At 37.2% G+C, this 15,934-nt stretch overlaps 1 protein-coding gene across 4 annotated transcripts in view; it reads right to left on the bottom strand.

The window, feature by feature from the left end:
- CD163L1 (CD163 molecule like 1) overlaps positions 1 to 15,582 on the bottom strand; it is a 95,233-nt gene extending 79,651 nt beyond the window's left edge. The window contains exons 1-2 of one of the 4 annotated variants that reach the window (XM_033222948.1): positions 15,507 to 15,582; positions 3,509 to 3,601 (exon numbers count right to left, since the gene is read on the bottom strand). In XM_033222948.1, the coding sequence (XP_033078839.1) occupies positions 3,509 to 3,560 (52 nt within the window). In that variant the 5' untranslated portion in view covers positions 3,561 to 3,601; positions 15,507 to 15,582. Of the gene's footprint in view, positions 1 to 3,508; positions 3,602 to 6,468; positions 6,602 to 15,506 lie in introns of those variants that run through there. The other 3 variants (XM_033222949.1, XM_033222947.1, XM_033222950.1) reach the window with 3 other exon arrangements.
- Positions 15,583 to 15,934: the final 352 nt, after the last annotated feature.

Below are 15,934 nucleotides of genomic sequence, written 5' to 3'. Positions count from 1 at the left end.
TTGTTTCCTATTTCTTTCTATATGTACATTTTTTTTTTTAGTTGAAATGTGTGTGAGGGGCATTCTAATGCCTGTGCCCATATCATATAAGTCTAATGAAAGCTCTTAAAAATGTAGTAGGTACACACGCACACACACATACACAGAGATATATATTCTAATATGACTGATATTTGCCATTTCTTTTTTTTAATATATTGATTAAGGTATTTTTTCAATGTGTACATTAGGATTTCTACTGAATTTTTAGACATACCAAATTTCTACCAAGATGTGATAAAAATTATTGAGGAAAACTTGATAAATTGAGAACTTCTATTCTTCAAAATACACCATATAAAAAGTGAAAAGTCACAAATGTGAAGAATATATTAGCAACACATATTATGACTATGGAAAAGTCTATAGATTATATTTTTTAAATGTATATATTTAGAAAAATAAGCAAAATGGGCAAATGACTTGAACAGATATTTCACAGAAGAAAACAAAAGGCATGACCATTAAATACATGGAGAAATGCCTAAACTTGTTAGTCTTAAGGAAATTGAAAGATAAGATGAAAAGATATAGCTTTACACTCTCTTGATTGGCAAAACTTTAGAACTCTGAATATTTAAAATATTAGTGAGGATATGGGTCACTGAAAATACATATACATTGTTGGCAGAATTCATCCTATTTGGTAAAGTTGAAAACATGCACATCCCAGAACCTGGTAATTCTACTTCTACCTATAGACCCTAGTAAACGCCCACAAATCTGCAGCAGACATATTTATAGCAGTATATTTGACCATAGTAATGAAAAATCCAAATAACTATTGACAGGATAATAGATGAATTCATTGGGAATATTCATTTATACAAGATAATATATTTTGCTTAATGAAAACTGAATTAATTATAGCCATTGTAACAATAGAGATGAAGCTTAGAAATATAATATTGAAAGATAAAAGCAAGTCCCAGAACACTAAATGCAGTTTGATATATTATAAAGCTTAAAATAAGCAAAACTAAACAATACATTATTTCTGCATCTGTTATCTATCATATTATTAGAAAGTATTTTATTATTAAAAAGTAAGGTAGTGAGAAATGCACAATTCATGATAGACATTATCTCTGGTGGGGTTGGAAGGTAGGTGGGAGAGAAGAAGAAAACATACTTAGAAAAAAGTGGTTGATAAAAATCCAGTTACCTGTTTGAGGAATGGATTTATGTGTGACATTACATTAGCTTAATGATTTGTATATGTGTTGTAAAATGGCCATTTTTGTCTAATAAAATACAATATTAAACAGCAAGAAATGTAAAGCATTTTAAAAGCAAATACATTGGCCAGGTGCGGTGGCTCACGCCTGTAATCTCAGCACTTTGGGAGGCCGAGGCGGGCGGATCACGAGGTCAGGAGATTGAGACCATCCTGGCTAACACGGTGAAACTCCGTCTCCACTAAAAATGCAAAAAATTAGCCGGGCGTGGTAGCGGGCGCCTGTAGTCCCAGCTACTCAGGAGGCTGAGGCAGGAGAATGGCGTGAACCCGGGAGGTGGAGCTTGCAGTGAGCGGAGATCACGCCTCTGCACTCCAGCCTGGGCGACTGAGCGAGACTCCATCTCAAAAAACAAAAACAAAAACAAATACATTAATCAAAAATATTTGTAACTGGGCAAGAACCAATACTATTTTGGAGTATACAAAGATATAGTAACAGTATCTAAGATTAAACAGAAATAAGAAAATTGCACAAATAAAGTAAGCATTCAATTAAAATAATCATTTGAATACCATGATTAAATCTCAACAGCATTTAAAATGTTAATTTAGCCCAGATGCCATGACTCATGTCTGTAATTTCAGCACTTAGAAAGGCAGAGGTGGGAGGATTGCTTGAGGCCAGGAGTTCCAGATCAGCCTGGACAACATAGTAAGGCTCTATCTATACAAAAAAATTTTTTAATTAGCTGAGTAAAGTGGCACACATCTGTAGCTGCACTCCAGCCTGGGTGACAGAGTGAAGCTCTGTCTCTTTAAAAAAAAAATCTACTTTAACAACAATAAAATTTTATTTAAACTACAAATTTGGCACTAATGAAAAATATAGAAAGTAATGAAAAACCTTAAAAATAACAATTTCTGTGTCAGATCTATGAAATGTAATATATTTGAAAAATTATTGAAATACCAAGCAATTAAATAACTTCAATAATCACTCATAAAGTCTTATTAAAATCTATTTGGGTATATCCAAATGATGGAAAACTACACAGCCAATAAAACAAGGTATCATAAGTGATATGTGATAAAATAAAAATGTTAAAGAACTATACAGGTAATAATCAATAGATAAAATATAATGCAAATGTTTCTTAAAACATTTTATATAAAACTATAAAAAATGCCACAAATTGGTATTTTTAACAACAGTGCTTTTCTCTGGCTTTAATATATTAACACATATATATATATATTTTTATTATACTTTAAGTTCTAGGGTACATGTGCACGATGTGCAGGTTTGTTACATATGTATACATGTGCCGTGTTGGTGTGCTGCACCCATTAACTCATTATTTACATTAGGTATTTCTCCTAATGCTATCCCTCCCCCATCCTCCCACCCTGTGACAAGCCCCAGTGTGTGATGTTCTCCACCCTGTGTCCAAGTGTTCTCACTGTTTAGTTCCCACCTTATGAGTGAGAACATGCAGTGCTTGGTTTTCTGTCCTTGAGATAGTTTGCTCAGAATGATGGTTTCCAGCTTCATCCATGTCCCTACAAAGGACATGAATTCATCCTTTTTTATGGCTGCATAGTATTCCATGGTGTATAACACATATATGTTTTTAATTTTGTTTAATTCTTTGATTTCTGTAATTTGTAAGTTTTTATTAACCTATTTTTCTATTTGCAAAAATACAATATCCATGTTTTTTCAATGAGACATTTTACATTTGGAAACTATCTTTATCTTTTTTCTTTTTTTTTTTTTTTTTGAGATGGAGTCTTGCTCTGTCGCCCAGGCTAGAGTGTAGTGGCATGATCTAGGCTCACTGTAACCTCCGCCTCCTGGGTTCAAGCAATTCTCCTGCCTCAGCCCCCCAGGTAGCTGGGGTTATAGGCGCAACCACCACACCCAGCTAATTTTTGTATTTTTAATAGAGACGTGGTTTCACTATGTTGGCCAGGCTGGTCTTGAACTCCTGACCTCAGGTGATCTCCCCGCCTTGGCCTCCCAAAGTGCTGAGATTACAGGCCTGAGCCACTGTGCCCGGCCGAACTTGGAAATTATCTTTATCTGAAGGAGAAAAATGTCAACAAAAAATTTAATATGAAATGCATAAAAATAATTTAGACACCTTTATTTACCGGATATAGCTATTGAAGGTCCAACATTATTTTTCCATGTTCTATTTCCCTCAAAATATGCATTTAGGGTAGTGAGTAGGGATAAGGTAGGATAGAGGATTGTAAGCCCAAAAGTCATCATCCATCAGAACTCACTAAAACTGCTGATGAGAAAGCAGGAATTCAGGAGCAGGATGCAAGTTACCATAGCAGAGAAAAGGTTCTGATGACAGCAGCATCTTCCAAAATCTGGAGAAACAAAATATAGCAGGGTAGAATTTCATGTATTTCTAAGAAATGTCAGATGACCTCAATGACTTAAATCCAAAATAAAATAGAAGGAGTAAGATGAATTATTCTTCCACCTGTCAAGGATACCACAAAAGAAAGTCCTTTTCCCAGGAAAAGCCACAGGATTAGCTCCTGTTTGTGATGGAAAGACACCAGATGGTTTGTAACAGGGCAGATATTTTAGTACGTGATTCATTGAAAAATTGTATTCTATGTCCAAATATATTTTGTGGCTGTTTGGGGTAATTGATTAGCATTTTGGGTTATTGAGTTATTTTTACTTCTCAACCCTTTGACCCTCTCCTCAGTTTTACTAATGTGTTTTTCCTCCTAACGTTATCACCCTACTTTGTTTATTCATTTGCTCCTTTTTTGAGTATGACATATGTACCAGATCTTGTGCTTCATTATGGGAACAGAGGAATGAATAAGAGTTCTTGCCTGCATTCCACTCAGTGGCTTGTGACTGGAATATACAAGCAAATCAACATTTGGAGGTCACTATAATAACTGCTGATTGAGCTCATGATTATTTACCAAAGCTATCCACTTTTCTTCAGGGTCACTATGTTATTATTCCTACAGAATCTTGCCACTTCCTCACTTCTCCCTGTCTTTTCAATCATGCTCAGTTCTGCATCTAATCAAGTTTATGCTACACATGTGCAGAAAGAATGAATTGAGATAGGCAGGAGCAATACACAAGCGAAGGAGTTGAGAATTTATTCTGAGAGTTATTTGGAGACTTTAAAGAATTTAATCAGGGTGTAATAAATAAAATTTACATTATAGAAAGATTATTTTAAAGGAAGATGGGATGATTAATTCATAGGGATAAATAAATATATAAGAAATACTTAAAAATAATATTTATCATCCTGTTTACTTGAGGAGTATGTAACAGCTGTAACTGCTACAGAACTATCTTAAATAGTATTTTCATTAGTATCTTACGGAAAAGATGAAGTCAGAGTTAAACTGAGCATGTATAATCCCAGACAACAAAAAACAACAACCCTAAGAGGACAGAAGGAACAGTACCCAACGTGGAAAGGCCCATGCTGCTTGGGCCATGCAAAAGCAGAGACAGAAGGCGCGAGCTGCTTTGGTGGACATCTTTAGTTTCTCAAATGATGCTTTGAAACTAAAATGGATCTTGGGCACTTCTCTAAGAAGAAGCAATCCCAAGTGAGTTTGGCAACAGTCAGCAATAACCATAGAGGAGACATTATTATTACAACTATCAGCAGTCACATCCATCATTCTTGGAAAATGTACCCAAATAAAGAGAAAATCCTCCCTATAGAACCAAACAGGAAGAAATAAGTGTGGAATGGGCAATTAGCGTCCCAATTTCCTTCTTTTCCATCTTGTCCAAAACACTTATTAAGTTGGTCTTCTTTTTTCTCTTATTTCTTTTGCTCCTAATGATAAGAATATTTAGTTCCATCAAACCTCATGTGTATGATTATCCTAGGAGGTCATTTCATCTGCCTAAATCCTTCCAGGAAACTCTGAGTGCCCATTTGTAAGAATGGTTAGAGCTAAAGATGAACTATAAAGAAGAAAAGGATAGTAAGCTCTGACACCAACACAATCAAGATCTGATGAACGTGAACAAACAGTGCACTAGGAAAGTCTTGAGAAGCGGAACTATTAAAGTATAATTGCCAGAACTTGTGACCCTCTATATATCTAATACCATCTCACCAATTCAAGACCTTCATCTTTCCCATTCCTTTTCTAATTAGATGCATGGCAGACAGCATGTTGAAAGTTAAATAATATTATCTTTTAAGTAACACACATGAATTATGAAAACTGTAATTCATTAAGATGAGTCTTGCCAGATAGAAGGCAGCCAAGCTTCTCAAACTGTAGAAAGCCTTTTTCAAAAAGAAGGCTTTGAAAAATATCAGAATTTCTGCTGGTTTTCTAGAAATATGCTGGTCTTTAGTCACAAGCAAAATAGTTACAAAATATTAAGTTGTTTGTAGTAATTGCACTGAGGAATGGCACAGAGACACAGTGCCAACAGAAGGAGCACTGCATTTTCAAAAGCCTCAATCCTATTTAGGAGTTATAAGTCCCGAATACAGCAAAAACCTCCCTTTGTGATTCTTTATTTCCACTAAATGTCTATGAAGTGCAAGTTGAAAGGATACTACTAATTTCAGATGTGCTCTGAAATACTTCTTAGCCATATATTCCTTTCTGAGTCCTTACTCTTTAGGGTCCATCAAAGACTTATTCTTTGTTTTTTATCATAATGTCTTTTTATTTATTTGTTTTATTAAAATTTATAGCAGAAAGATCAAGGGCTCAGACTTAGCTGGTCCTGAATTTAAATTATACTTTAGATTCTACTATATGACCTTACATAAATCAGTTAGTCCTTATAAGTCTTCATGTTCCATCTACCAGTGGAGACAATAATATCTGTAAAATAGGTTACATGCGTGAATTAAATTGAAATGACCTAAAGCATTTACTGTAGTACCTGGTACTTGAGAACAATAAGTTTCTAATTTATCCCTTCTTTCCATTTCCACAACTTTATATCCTTGTGTGACTTCTAATCTCCAGTCTTCGGAATACATTTTCTGTTTACTTTATTAATGATTTCCTCCTTTCTTGGATTTCAATTTTGCCTCCAATATTGCTGCTACTCTAAGTTCCACAAAACTTCCAATTTTTTTACATTTCTCCTGTCCTGTTTTCTTTTTACCTTACTACATAATATTTATATCTGTCTGTTGTTACACGTATTCTTACTATACCCACCATCTCCCAAATGGCAGAGCAAAATATAAGTAAACCCTTACCAATATGCCAAGAGTTTTGAGGCAGCATCATTATGGGACTATCTCTTCCTGAGTCCTGATTTAACTCCTGGGTCTTGTTATATATAATCTCAGAAGTATACTCATGAGGTGAAAACAGATCTGCTATTTGGAAATGACAATACTGTAAAATTGAGTTCATAGTTCTCCAAAGGGGAAGTCATTTTAAAGCTGAGGTTGTTTTTTCTTTGCCACTTCCTTAGTACGTTAGGATATGGAAAACAAAGGAAGTTAAATAATATGCCTGGAAAGTCTCACAGAATAAAGAGAACTGTAAATTTCCACTCTAAATTTTAAAAAAGACTCATGTTTCACATTTAAAACTTTTTGCTCTACAAATATGATCTTGTAAGCATAGTTTTATAGATATTTAAAAGATAAAATATATCATCAAATTTGTTTGCTTTAGCATACATATTTCAACCAGTTATGCTGAAAGGATCACAAGAGGTTACATTGCAGAAATCTGGCTAGTCTATGAAAGTTTTGCTGATGAAACATGAGCACAGATAAACATATTTGAAAAAGTTCATGTCTATAAAAATGTTTAACAAAAATGGAGTCCTTTAAAAGTGGTTTTTTATTGTTAATGATTATGTAAAAGAAAATAAAGCTAGGTCATCAAATGAGTTTGGAAAATATTCATTTAAATGATTTCAACCATTAGGCAGAAAACCATGAGTGGCTTCTGAGCTCATAGCGATTGTTCTGTGTTTGGATGGGCCTGTATGTCCTGCCCTGCTTCTTTGGGAAAATTGCTTTTTCCATTCCTTGATATGTTAAGAATGGTAGATTACATCTTTTCACAGGCCCATGTCTCCCCGATTACAGTGACAAGTTCAAGGAAAAGTCAATGACCCAAGTGAGCCCATCAGAGGGTTTGCCAGGATTTTTTGTACCATACTTCGATGTCGAGTAGGCCTATTAGTGAAAAAGAAGCTAATATATACAGAAATTAAAATGAGATATACAATATCTAAATACTTTAGATAAATAAGTCCTTATAAATCTCCATCGATGAATTCAAGAACTTTGTTTATTCTTGTCCCTTTTCAACTTAGATACATGACAAACCTTTTTTTTTTTAATACTTTAAGTTCTAGGGCACATGTGCACAACGTGCAGGTTTGTTACATATGTATACATGTGCCATGTTGGTGTGCTGCACCCATTAACTCATCATTTACATTAGGTATATCTCCTAATGCTATCCCTCCCCACCGCCCCACAATAGGACCCAGTGTGTGATATTCCCCTTCCTGTGTCCAAGTGATCTCACTGCTCAATTCCCACCTATGAGTGAGAACATGCGATATTTGGTTTTCTGCAAGGGATGTAAAGGACCTCTTCAAGGAGAACTACAAACCACTGCTCAGTGAAATAAAAGAGGACACAAACAAAAGGAAGAACATACCATGCTCATGGATTGGAAGAATCAATATTGTGAAAATGGCCATACTGCCCAAGGTAATTTATAGATTCAATGCCATCCCCATTAAGCTACCAATGACTTTCTTCAGAGAATTGGAAAAAACTGCTTTGAAGTTCATATGGAACCAAAAAAGACCCCGCATTGCCAAGACAATCCTAAGCCAAAAGAACAAAGCTGGAGGCATCACACTACCTGACTTCAAACTACACTACAAGGCTACAGTAACCAAAACAGCATGGTACTGGTACCAAAACAGAGATATAGACCAATGGAACAGAACAGAGGCCTCAGAAATAATACCACACATAGGCCGGGCGCGGTGGCTCAAGCCTGTAATCCCAGCACTTTGGGAGGCCGAGACGGGTGGATCACGAGGTCAGGAGATCGAGACCATCCTGGCTAACACGGTGAAACCCCGTCTCTACTTAAAAAATACAAAAAACTAGCCGGGTGAGGTGGCGGGCGCCTGTAGTCCCAGCTACTCCGGGGGCTGAGGCAGGAGAATGGCGTAAACCCGGGAGGCGGAGCTTGCAGTGAGCTGATATCCGGCCACTGCACTCCAGCCTGGGAGACAGAGCCAGACACCGTCTCAAAAAAAAAAAAAAAAAAAAAAAAAAAAGAAATAATACCACACATCTACAAAAATCTGATATTTGACAAACCTGGCAAAAACAAGAAATGGGGAAAGGATTCCCTATTTAATAAATGGTGCTGGGAAAACTGGCTAGCCATAAGTAGAAAGCTGAAACTGGATCCTTTCCTTACTCCTTATATGAAAATTAATTCAAGATGGATTAGAGGCTTAAATGTTAGACCTAAAACCATAAAAACCCTAGAAGAAAACTTAGGTAATATCATTCAGGACATAGGCATGGGCAAGGACTTCATGTCTAAAACACCAAAAGCAATGGCAACAAAAGCCAAAATTGACAAATGGGATCTAATTAAACTAAAGAGCTTCTGCACAGCAAAAGAAACTACCTCCAGAGTGAATAGGCAACCTACAGAATGGGAGAAAATTTTTGCAATCTACTTATCTGACAAAGGGCTAATATCCAGAACCTACAAAGAACTCAATCAAATTTACAAGAAAAAAACAACCCCATCAAAAAGTGGGCAAAGGATATGGACAAACCTTTATATAACAGAGGCCTAATAAAATGCTGCAATTAATGCCGTGTATTTTGAAGTCAATTAAACATCGGAGCTTGCTAGATATTAGCAAGATGTGCCTCTGAAATGATAAAGTGCCTTTCTCAAAATGTAGTTACTTTCTTACTTCTCAGAACTGAGGTAGATGCCCAAAGTCAGAAGAAATCAGAAAGAAAACAGGGAGAATATTTTCTGGGAAAGCTTGAGATGAAATGTCTTTGGGAAAATGTAATTTACTAACTAGGATAGGTCACATGATGGAAGAATGGAAGACACAAAAAGAGGATGCTGAAACTTGTTCTACTATATTATTTCTCAACCATGCTGAGAAAAATTGCCTGAAATTTTTAAAATAAAGTATGACCGGAAACTCTTTCATGCTAACAGAATCCACAGCAAACTAACTGCTGGTAAAATGATCTCACAGAAGTGGGAACTGAAAACAGAAAACAATGAAAACCTGATTATTGCTATTCTTTGATAGAACATATGCCTCCACAATATCTTTGCTACTGTTTTGCGCTTCTCCCATTTCTAGACTCCCAAGTTCTCTCACTCCAAATATTTGGTAGCAGATTCTAATCTAAATGAGTCCCTTTCTTGCCTTTATGATAAAAAGGCATAAGGGATGTGATAACTATCTCTTTGGGGAAATATCTGGATATTCTGCTTCAAGATCTCACGCAAGGCTATAATCACATTGTAAATTGGGGCTGTGGTCTCACCTGGAAGCTTGACTGAGGAAGGATCTGCTCCCATGGCCACTGTTATTCCACATATTGAATTGTGTCACCCCAAAATTTATAGATTAAAGCCCTAACCCCCCAGTGTGACTATCTTTCAAGATAGGGCCTTTAATGAGGTAATGAGATTACATGAGATTATAAGGGTGAGGCCCTAATCCAATAGGATTGATGTCCTTATAAGAAGGGGACACCAGAGCTTGTTCTCTTTCTTTCCATATATGTGCAGAAGAAAGGCCATATGAGGACACAGACAAAAAGTGGATGTCTAAAAGCCAGTAAGAGAGCCCTCACTAGAAACAAAATTTCCCAGTACCTTGATAATAAACTTCTAGCCTCCAGAACTGTGAAAAAATAAATTTCTGTCATTTTTACGTGACTCAGTCTACAGTACTCTGTTATGTTGATCCAAGCAGACAAATGCAGATTTTGGTATTGAGAAGTGGGATGCTTCTATAACAGATAATCTAAAAATGTGGAAGTGCCTTTGGAACTGGGCAGTGAATAGAGGCTAGAAAAGTTTTCAGGTGCATGCCTGAAAAAGCCTAAATTGCCTTGAAGGGGCTGTCAATAAAAATATGAATGCTAAAAGCAATTCTGATGAAGTCTTCCATGGAAGTGAGGAACATGTTATCAGAAACTGCAGAAAAGATGATTTTTGTTTTAAAGTGGCAAATAACTTGTCTGAATTGTGGCTTAGTGTTTTGTAAAGTGTAGAACTTGTGAATTACAACTCTGGATTTTTAAAAGGGAAGATTTGTGAGCAAAGTGTTGAAAGCACAGCCTCGGTTTTCCTAATTGCTCTTGGTAAAAGGCTAGAGGGGAAAGATACATTGACAGCATCGTTAGGCAAAGAAACAAAAACAAAAGCAACCCAGAAATTGAAGATTTGGAAAATTATCGGCCTATTTATATAGCAAAAAAATGATAACGTGTGTTCTGGAGAGAACATCAATGGTGTGGCTCCTCAATCACTCCATAGAAAAATTAACCATGACTTTTTTCATCACCTTAGCAGGAGCCATGAATAGATATGGGATTATAGCAGCAGAGACCCTGCCAGTTTGGACCAAAGAGAATAGAGATGGGTTGAAATAAATCACAGAAGGCTTTCTGACTTCTGAGATTCTGTAGGATGAAATAACGGAGCTATTCAGCTGTGAATATGCTTTATCCTTCAAGGAAAGGGATAAACAACCTTGAAGGTGATTCAGAGGTCATCAGTGCTATCACTCCCACTGTAGGCCCAGGGGAAAGGCTGTTTTGTCTTCAGTTTCAGAGGATGAGACCATCTCCTCAGTTTCAATAGACCAGCTGCCTCTATCCAGTACCTGAGGAGTGGAGCATCCACAAAAAGTTTTAACAGACTGCTACTTACAGCTGTAGTGGTGACAATGCCACCCCAGTGGGCCTGAAGGGCAGAGGACTCAGCCAAAGATAATAATTGTTGAACCTTAAGATCTAATGGAATTTGCCACTTCTCCTTTTTTGGAATGAGAATGTCTGTTTTATGCCTGTCCCACTACTGTTTTTTGGATGCACATAACTTGTCTGGCTTCACAGGTTCATAACTGGAAAGGAATTTTGTCTCAGGATGAATCATAACTCGAGTCTCACCCATACCTGATTTAAATGAGACTTTGCACTTTAGACTTTAGAACTGATGCTGGAAAGGCTTAAGACTTTATGTGTTGTTGGAATGGGATGAACATATTTATCATGTGAGAATAACATGAATTTGGGAGTGGAGGGTGGAATGTTATGGAATGAATTTTGTCCCCCGCAAAATCCACAGGTTGAAGCCCTAATGTGACTATATTTGAAGATAGGACCTTTAGGGAAGTAATTAGTGTTACATAAAGTTATAAGAGTAAAGTCCTAACCCAGGATTACTATCCTTATAAGAACAAAACAAGACACACCAGAGAGCTCTCTTCACACATGCAAAGAGGAAAGGCCAGTGAGGACACAGAGAGAAGGTGGCTGTCTGCAAGCCAGGAAGAGAGCCCTCACCAGAAACCAAATTTGCTGGCACCTTGAACATGGACTTCTAGCCTCCAGAACTGTGAGAGAATAAATTTCTGTAGCTTAAGTCACCCAGTCTGTAGTATTTTGTTATGACAGCCAGAGGAGACTAATACAGTCCCTAATATGGTTGCTGGCAGAATGTGGTACTGAGGGGCTCAGTTTCTTGCCAAATTGGACTGAGGCTGCCCTGAGTTTCTTACCAGGAGGACATCCCCATAGAACAGAAAGAGTGTAAAATCTTGCAGCGAGAGAGAGAGAAAGAGAGAGAAATATGGAGTCACAGTACTTTCTAACCTAATCTTGAAATTGAGATCTCAGCACTTTTGCCATATTCTATTCATTAGAAGCAAGCTACTAGATCCGGCCCACACACAAGGGGAGCAGATTACACTGAACACGAATATGTGAAGGCAGCCATAATTTGGAACAATTTTGGAAGAAATCTACAACAAAAAGTGAACAAAAAATAGACCAGAGAAACCAAAAGCTATAGGACAATATGCAGCAGACTTATAATTGGAATGCCAGGAGAAAAATGATGACAGAATGGGGCAGAAGAAAGACTCAAAGAAATAATGGTTAAGAATAATGACAGACAGCAAACCACAGTACAATGTACTGAAAGGACACCAAGTAATAAAAAAATAACATACACACTCTACCTAGGTATAACATATTTAAATCTGCACAGGCATGAGAGAGAGAGAGAGAGAGATACAGAAAGAGAGAGAGAGATGCAGCCAGAGGAAAAAAAGCACATTATGTATATATAGAGAGAAAAAAAATTACAGATGACCTCTTGTCAAAATTGTGCATGCATGAGGACAATGAAGACGATATCTACTAAGTGCTAAAAGAAAGAAAAGAACCTGTCAATCAAGAATACTCTGCATAGTGAATGTATATTTAAAAACCAAAGGAGAAATTTAAAAACCCTTAAACAAAGCTTGAGAGACGTCATTACCAGCAGACCTATATTAGGCTTAGTGATTTACTTCCAAAGCATGGAGTATAGAAGATGGTAAATAAATTTACAGTGGAGAAATCTAGCAAATACCACTTCAAACAAATGATCAGTGATCACATCCCCAGTGATAACATGTATATATCATGTATGCCCTGATATTTTGTGATGAGTAGGGCACTTCACCTCTGTGGTGTTCTTTCCCAAACCCCATTACTCCAATCTATTCACAAGTAAAACATGAGACAAACCCCAAGTGAGGGACATGCTAAAAAATACCTGACCAGTACTCTTCAAAACTGTCAAGGTCATAAGAAATAAGAAAAGACTGAGAACATGGCATAGACCAGTGGACACTACAAAGACAGGACAGCTAAAAGCAATGTAATATCCTGAATTGGATCCTGAAACAGAAAAGAGGCATTAATTTTTAAAAATCCTGCTGACATTTTAAAAATCTGGAGTTTATTTAATAGTAATTGGAGGCCGGGTGCGGTGGCTCAAGCCTGTAATCCCAGCACTTTGGGAGGCCGAGGTGGGCGGATCACGAGGTCAGGAGATCGAGACCATCTTGGCTAACACGGTGAAACCCCATCTCTACTAAAAATACAAAAAATTAGCCGGGCGTGGTGGCGGGCGCCTGTAGTCCCAGCTACTCAGAGGCTGAGGCGGAAGAATGGCATGAAACCGGGGGGCGGAGCTTGCAGTGAGCCCAGATCGCGCCACTGCACTCCAGCCTGGGCGACACAGCCAGACTCCGTCTCAAAAAAAAAAAAAAAAAAAAAATTGTAATTGGATTTGTTTTCCAGGGCTACCATAGCACAGTACCACTAACTGGGTGGCTTAAAACAATAGTAATATATATTTTTTACAGTTCTGGAAATGACAAGAATGAAATCAGGGTGTTAGCAGGCCATGTCCCTACAAAAGCTCTAAGGAAGGAGCCTTCCTTGCCTCTTCCTGGCTTTTGCTTGTTGCTGGCAATCATAAGCATTCCTTGGTTTGAAGATTCATCACTCCAGCCTCTGCCTCCACCACCACACAGCATCCTTCCTGTGGGTTTGTAAGTCCACATTTTCCTCCTCTTGGAAGGACACATCATCGGATTAGGGCTTACTCTAATCCAGTATAGCCTCATTTTAACTGATTACATTTGCAAAGACCCTATTTCCAATTGAGGCCACATTCATAGATACAAGGGATTAGGACCTGAACATATCTTCTGTGAGGACACAATTCAGTCCACGACAGTAATGTAGCAGTGCTGGTTTCAAAGTTTTGACAAATGTTCCATGATGATATTAGATGATAATTATTAGATTAGGGGAAATTGAAAATGCATGAGCAGTAAATGGAAACTCTCTTTATTATCTTTGCAACTTTTCTGTAAATCTAAATTATTCTGATATAAACAGTTTAGTTAAAAGAGAAGTGAGAAGTGTATCTTTTAAAAGTATGTTTATAGGCCGGGCGCGGTGGCTCAAGCCTGTAATCCCAGTACTTTGGGAGGCCGAGGCGGGCGGATCACGAGGTCAAGAGATCGAGACCATCCTGGCTAACACGGTGAAACCCCGTCTCTACTAAAAAAATACAAAAAAGCTAGCCGGGCGAGGTGGCGGGCGCCTGTAGTCCCAGCTACTCCGGAGGCTGAGGCAGGAGAATGGCGTGAACCCGGGAGGCGGAGCTTGCAGTGAGCTGAGATCCGGCCACTGCACTCTAGCCCGGGCGACAAAGCGAGACTCCGTCTCAAAAAAAATAAATAAATAAATAAATAAATAAATAAATAAATAAAAGTATGTTTATAAAACATTTGAGGAAATATGCTGAAAGAAGGAAAATGAGCAAGCTACCCTACATTTTCAAATGCAAACATAACCTATTTGTATAATTTATGATGTTATTATAAATCACAGCTATAGATTTATACATATATGTATATAATATAAGTTTCTTAAATTATAATATAGTCTTTCTTTAGATATATTTATTAGGAGTTTTTATAGTCCACTGTGATTCCAAAAATAATAAATTGCAATGGTGAGGGACAAATTCCTTTTTCTTTCCCTACAGATTATGTGGTCTCCTTATAGATACTATAGCAGAAATTCGGGGTAAGCAACAATATGGTAAGGAAGAAGTGAGGAATTCTAGGGCCAGAAATATTTTTTAAAATTTTGGCTTTAAAATTTTCTTTCTAACTAGAAAACCTTTAGAGAAAACTAGAACACATATGCAAACAAGGTTTTAGATGACAAAAAAATTATTTACAACCACTCTAGGGCTACCTATTTGTCAGATAACCATGAGATCATGCTAGGCAGGAAGGGCAAGACATTGGAGGATATGACTAGGTAGGAGGACACAACATTTGTTTTTGGTCTGAAAGGACAGTGTGGCAGGTTACAGAAAATAGACTGTAGTTCTAGAAGAACCCAGAAATCCCCACAGGCCAAGAAGGAGGGCTTATGTTTACAGATTGAGCTGGTGAGATCACAGAGTCAACAGCAGCACCAAGCAGAAGACATGATACTGTTTCACCAAAGTAATGCCAACATCTGTATCTATGACTCACCCAATCCTAAATAAATGCATTTGCCCATAGTGACAAGGCAACTAATGTAAATGCATGAAGTGAGTTGAGATCGGAATGTGGTACAATGGCAGGTGCATGTCCTGTTGGAAGGAAGAAGAGGTTACTCACCTCCAAGTCACCATTGTCATGTTGAAATGATGGCCCAATGTTTTCAGACCTCCTGATTTTCAAGAGAAACAGGAATCTGTATTATATTAGCAATAATCCAGTCAAAAATTGGAAGAAAAAAGACACATTTATAATGACAACAAATGCACAAACTTACTTAGGAGCCAATTAAACAAGAAGTGTTAGGACTGTTATATTATAACATACAATAGAGAGAGAGAGAGATTATTAATAATGAATGAATTGCATTGGGTGGACAACAGAAGGAGATAGTTCTGTAAAGGAGTCATTAAAAAAAGTAATCTAATAATTATTAAGGTGGCAAAGATAAACATTTTTATTTCTAAAGTACATCATTTTCCAAAGAACATGATTTGTTTAACTAGGTGATTGAAGTGGCCAAGTGATATAGACATTAAAGATAAGAA

Source organism: Trachypithecus francoisi, unplaced genomic scaffold, assembly GCF_009764315.1.
Source record: "Trachypithecus francoisi isolate TF-2019V2 unplaced genomic scaffold, Tfra_2.0 Lachesis_group11, whole genome shotgun sequence".
NCBI lineage: Eukaryota > Metazoa > Chordata > Mammalia > Primates > Cercopithecidae > Trachypithecus > Trachypithecus francoisi.
The sequence above is the reverse complement of the archived record's forward strand: the minus strand, read 5'-3'. Positions and strand labels throughout refer to the sequence as shown.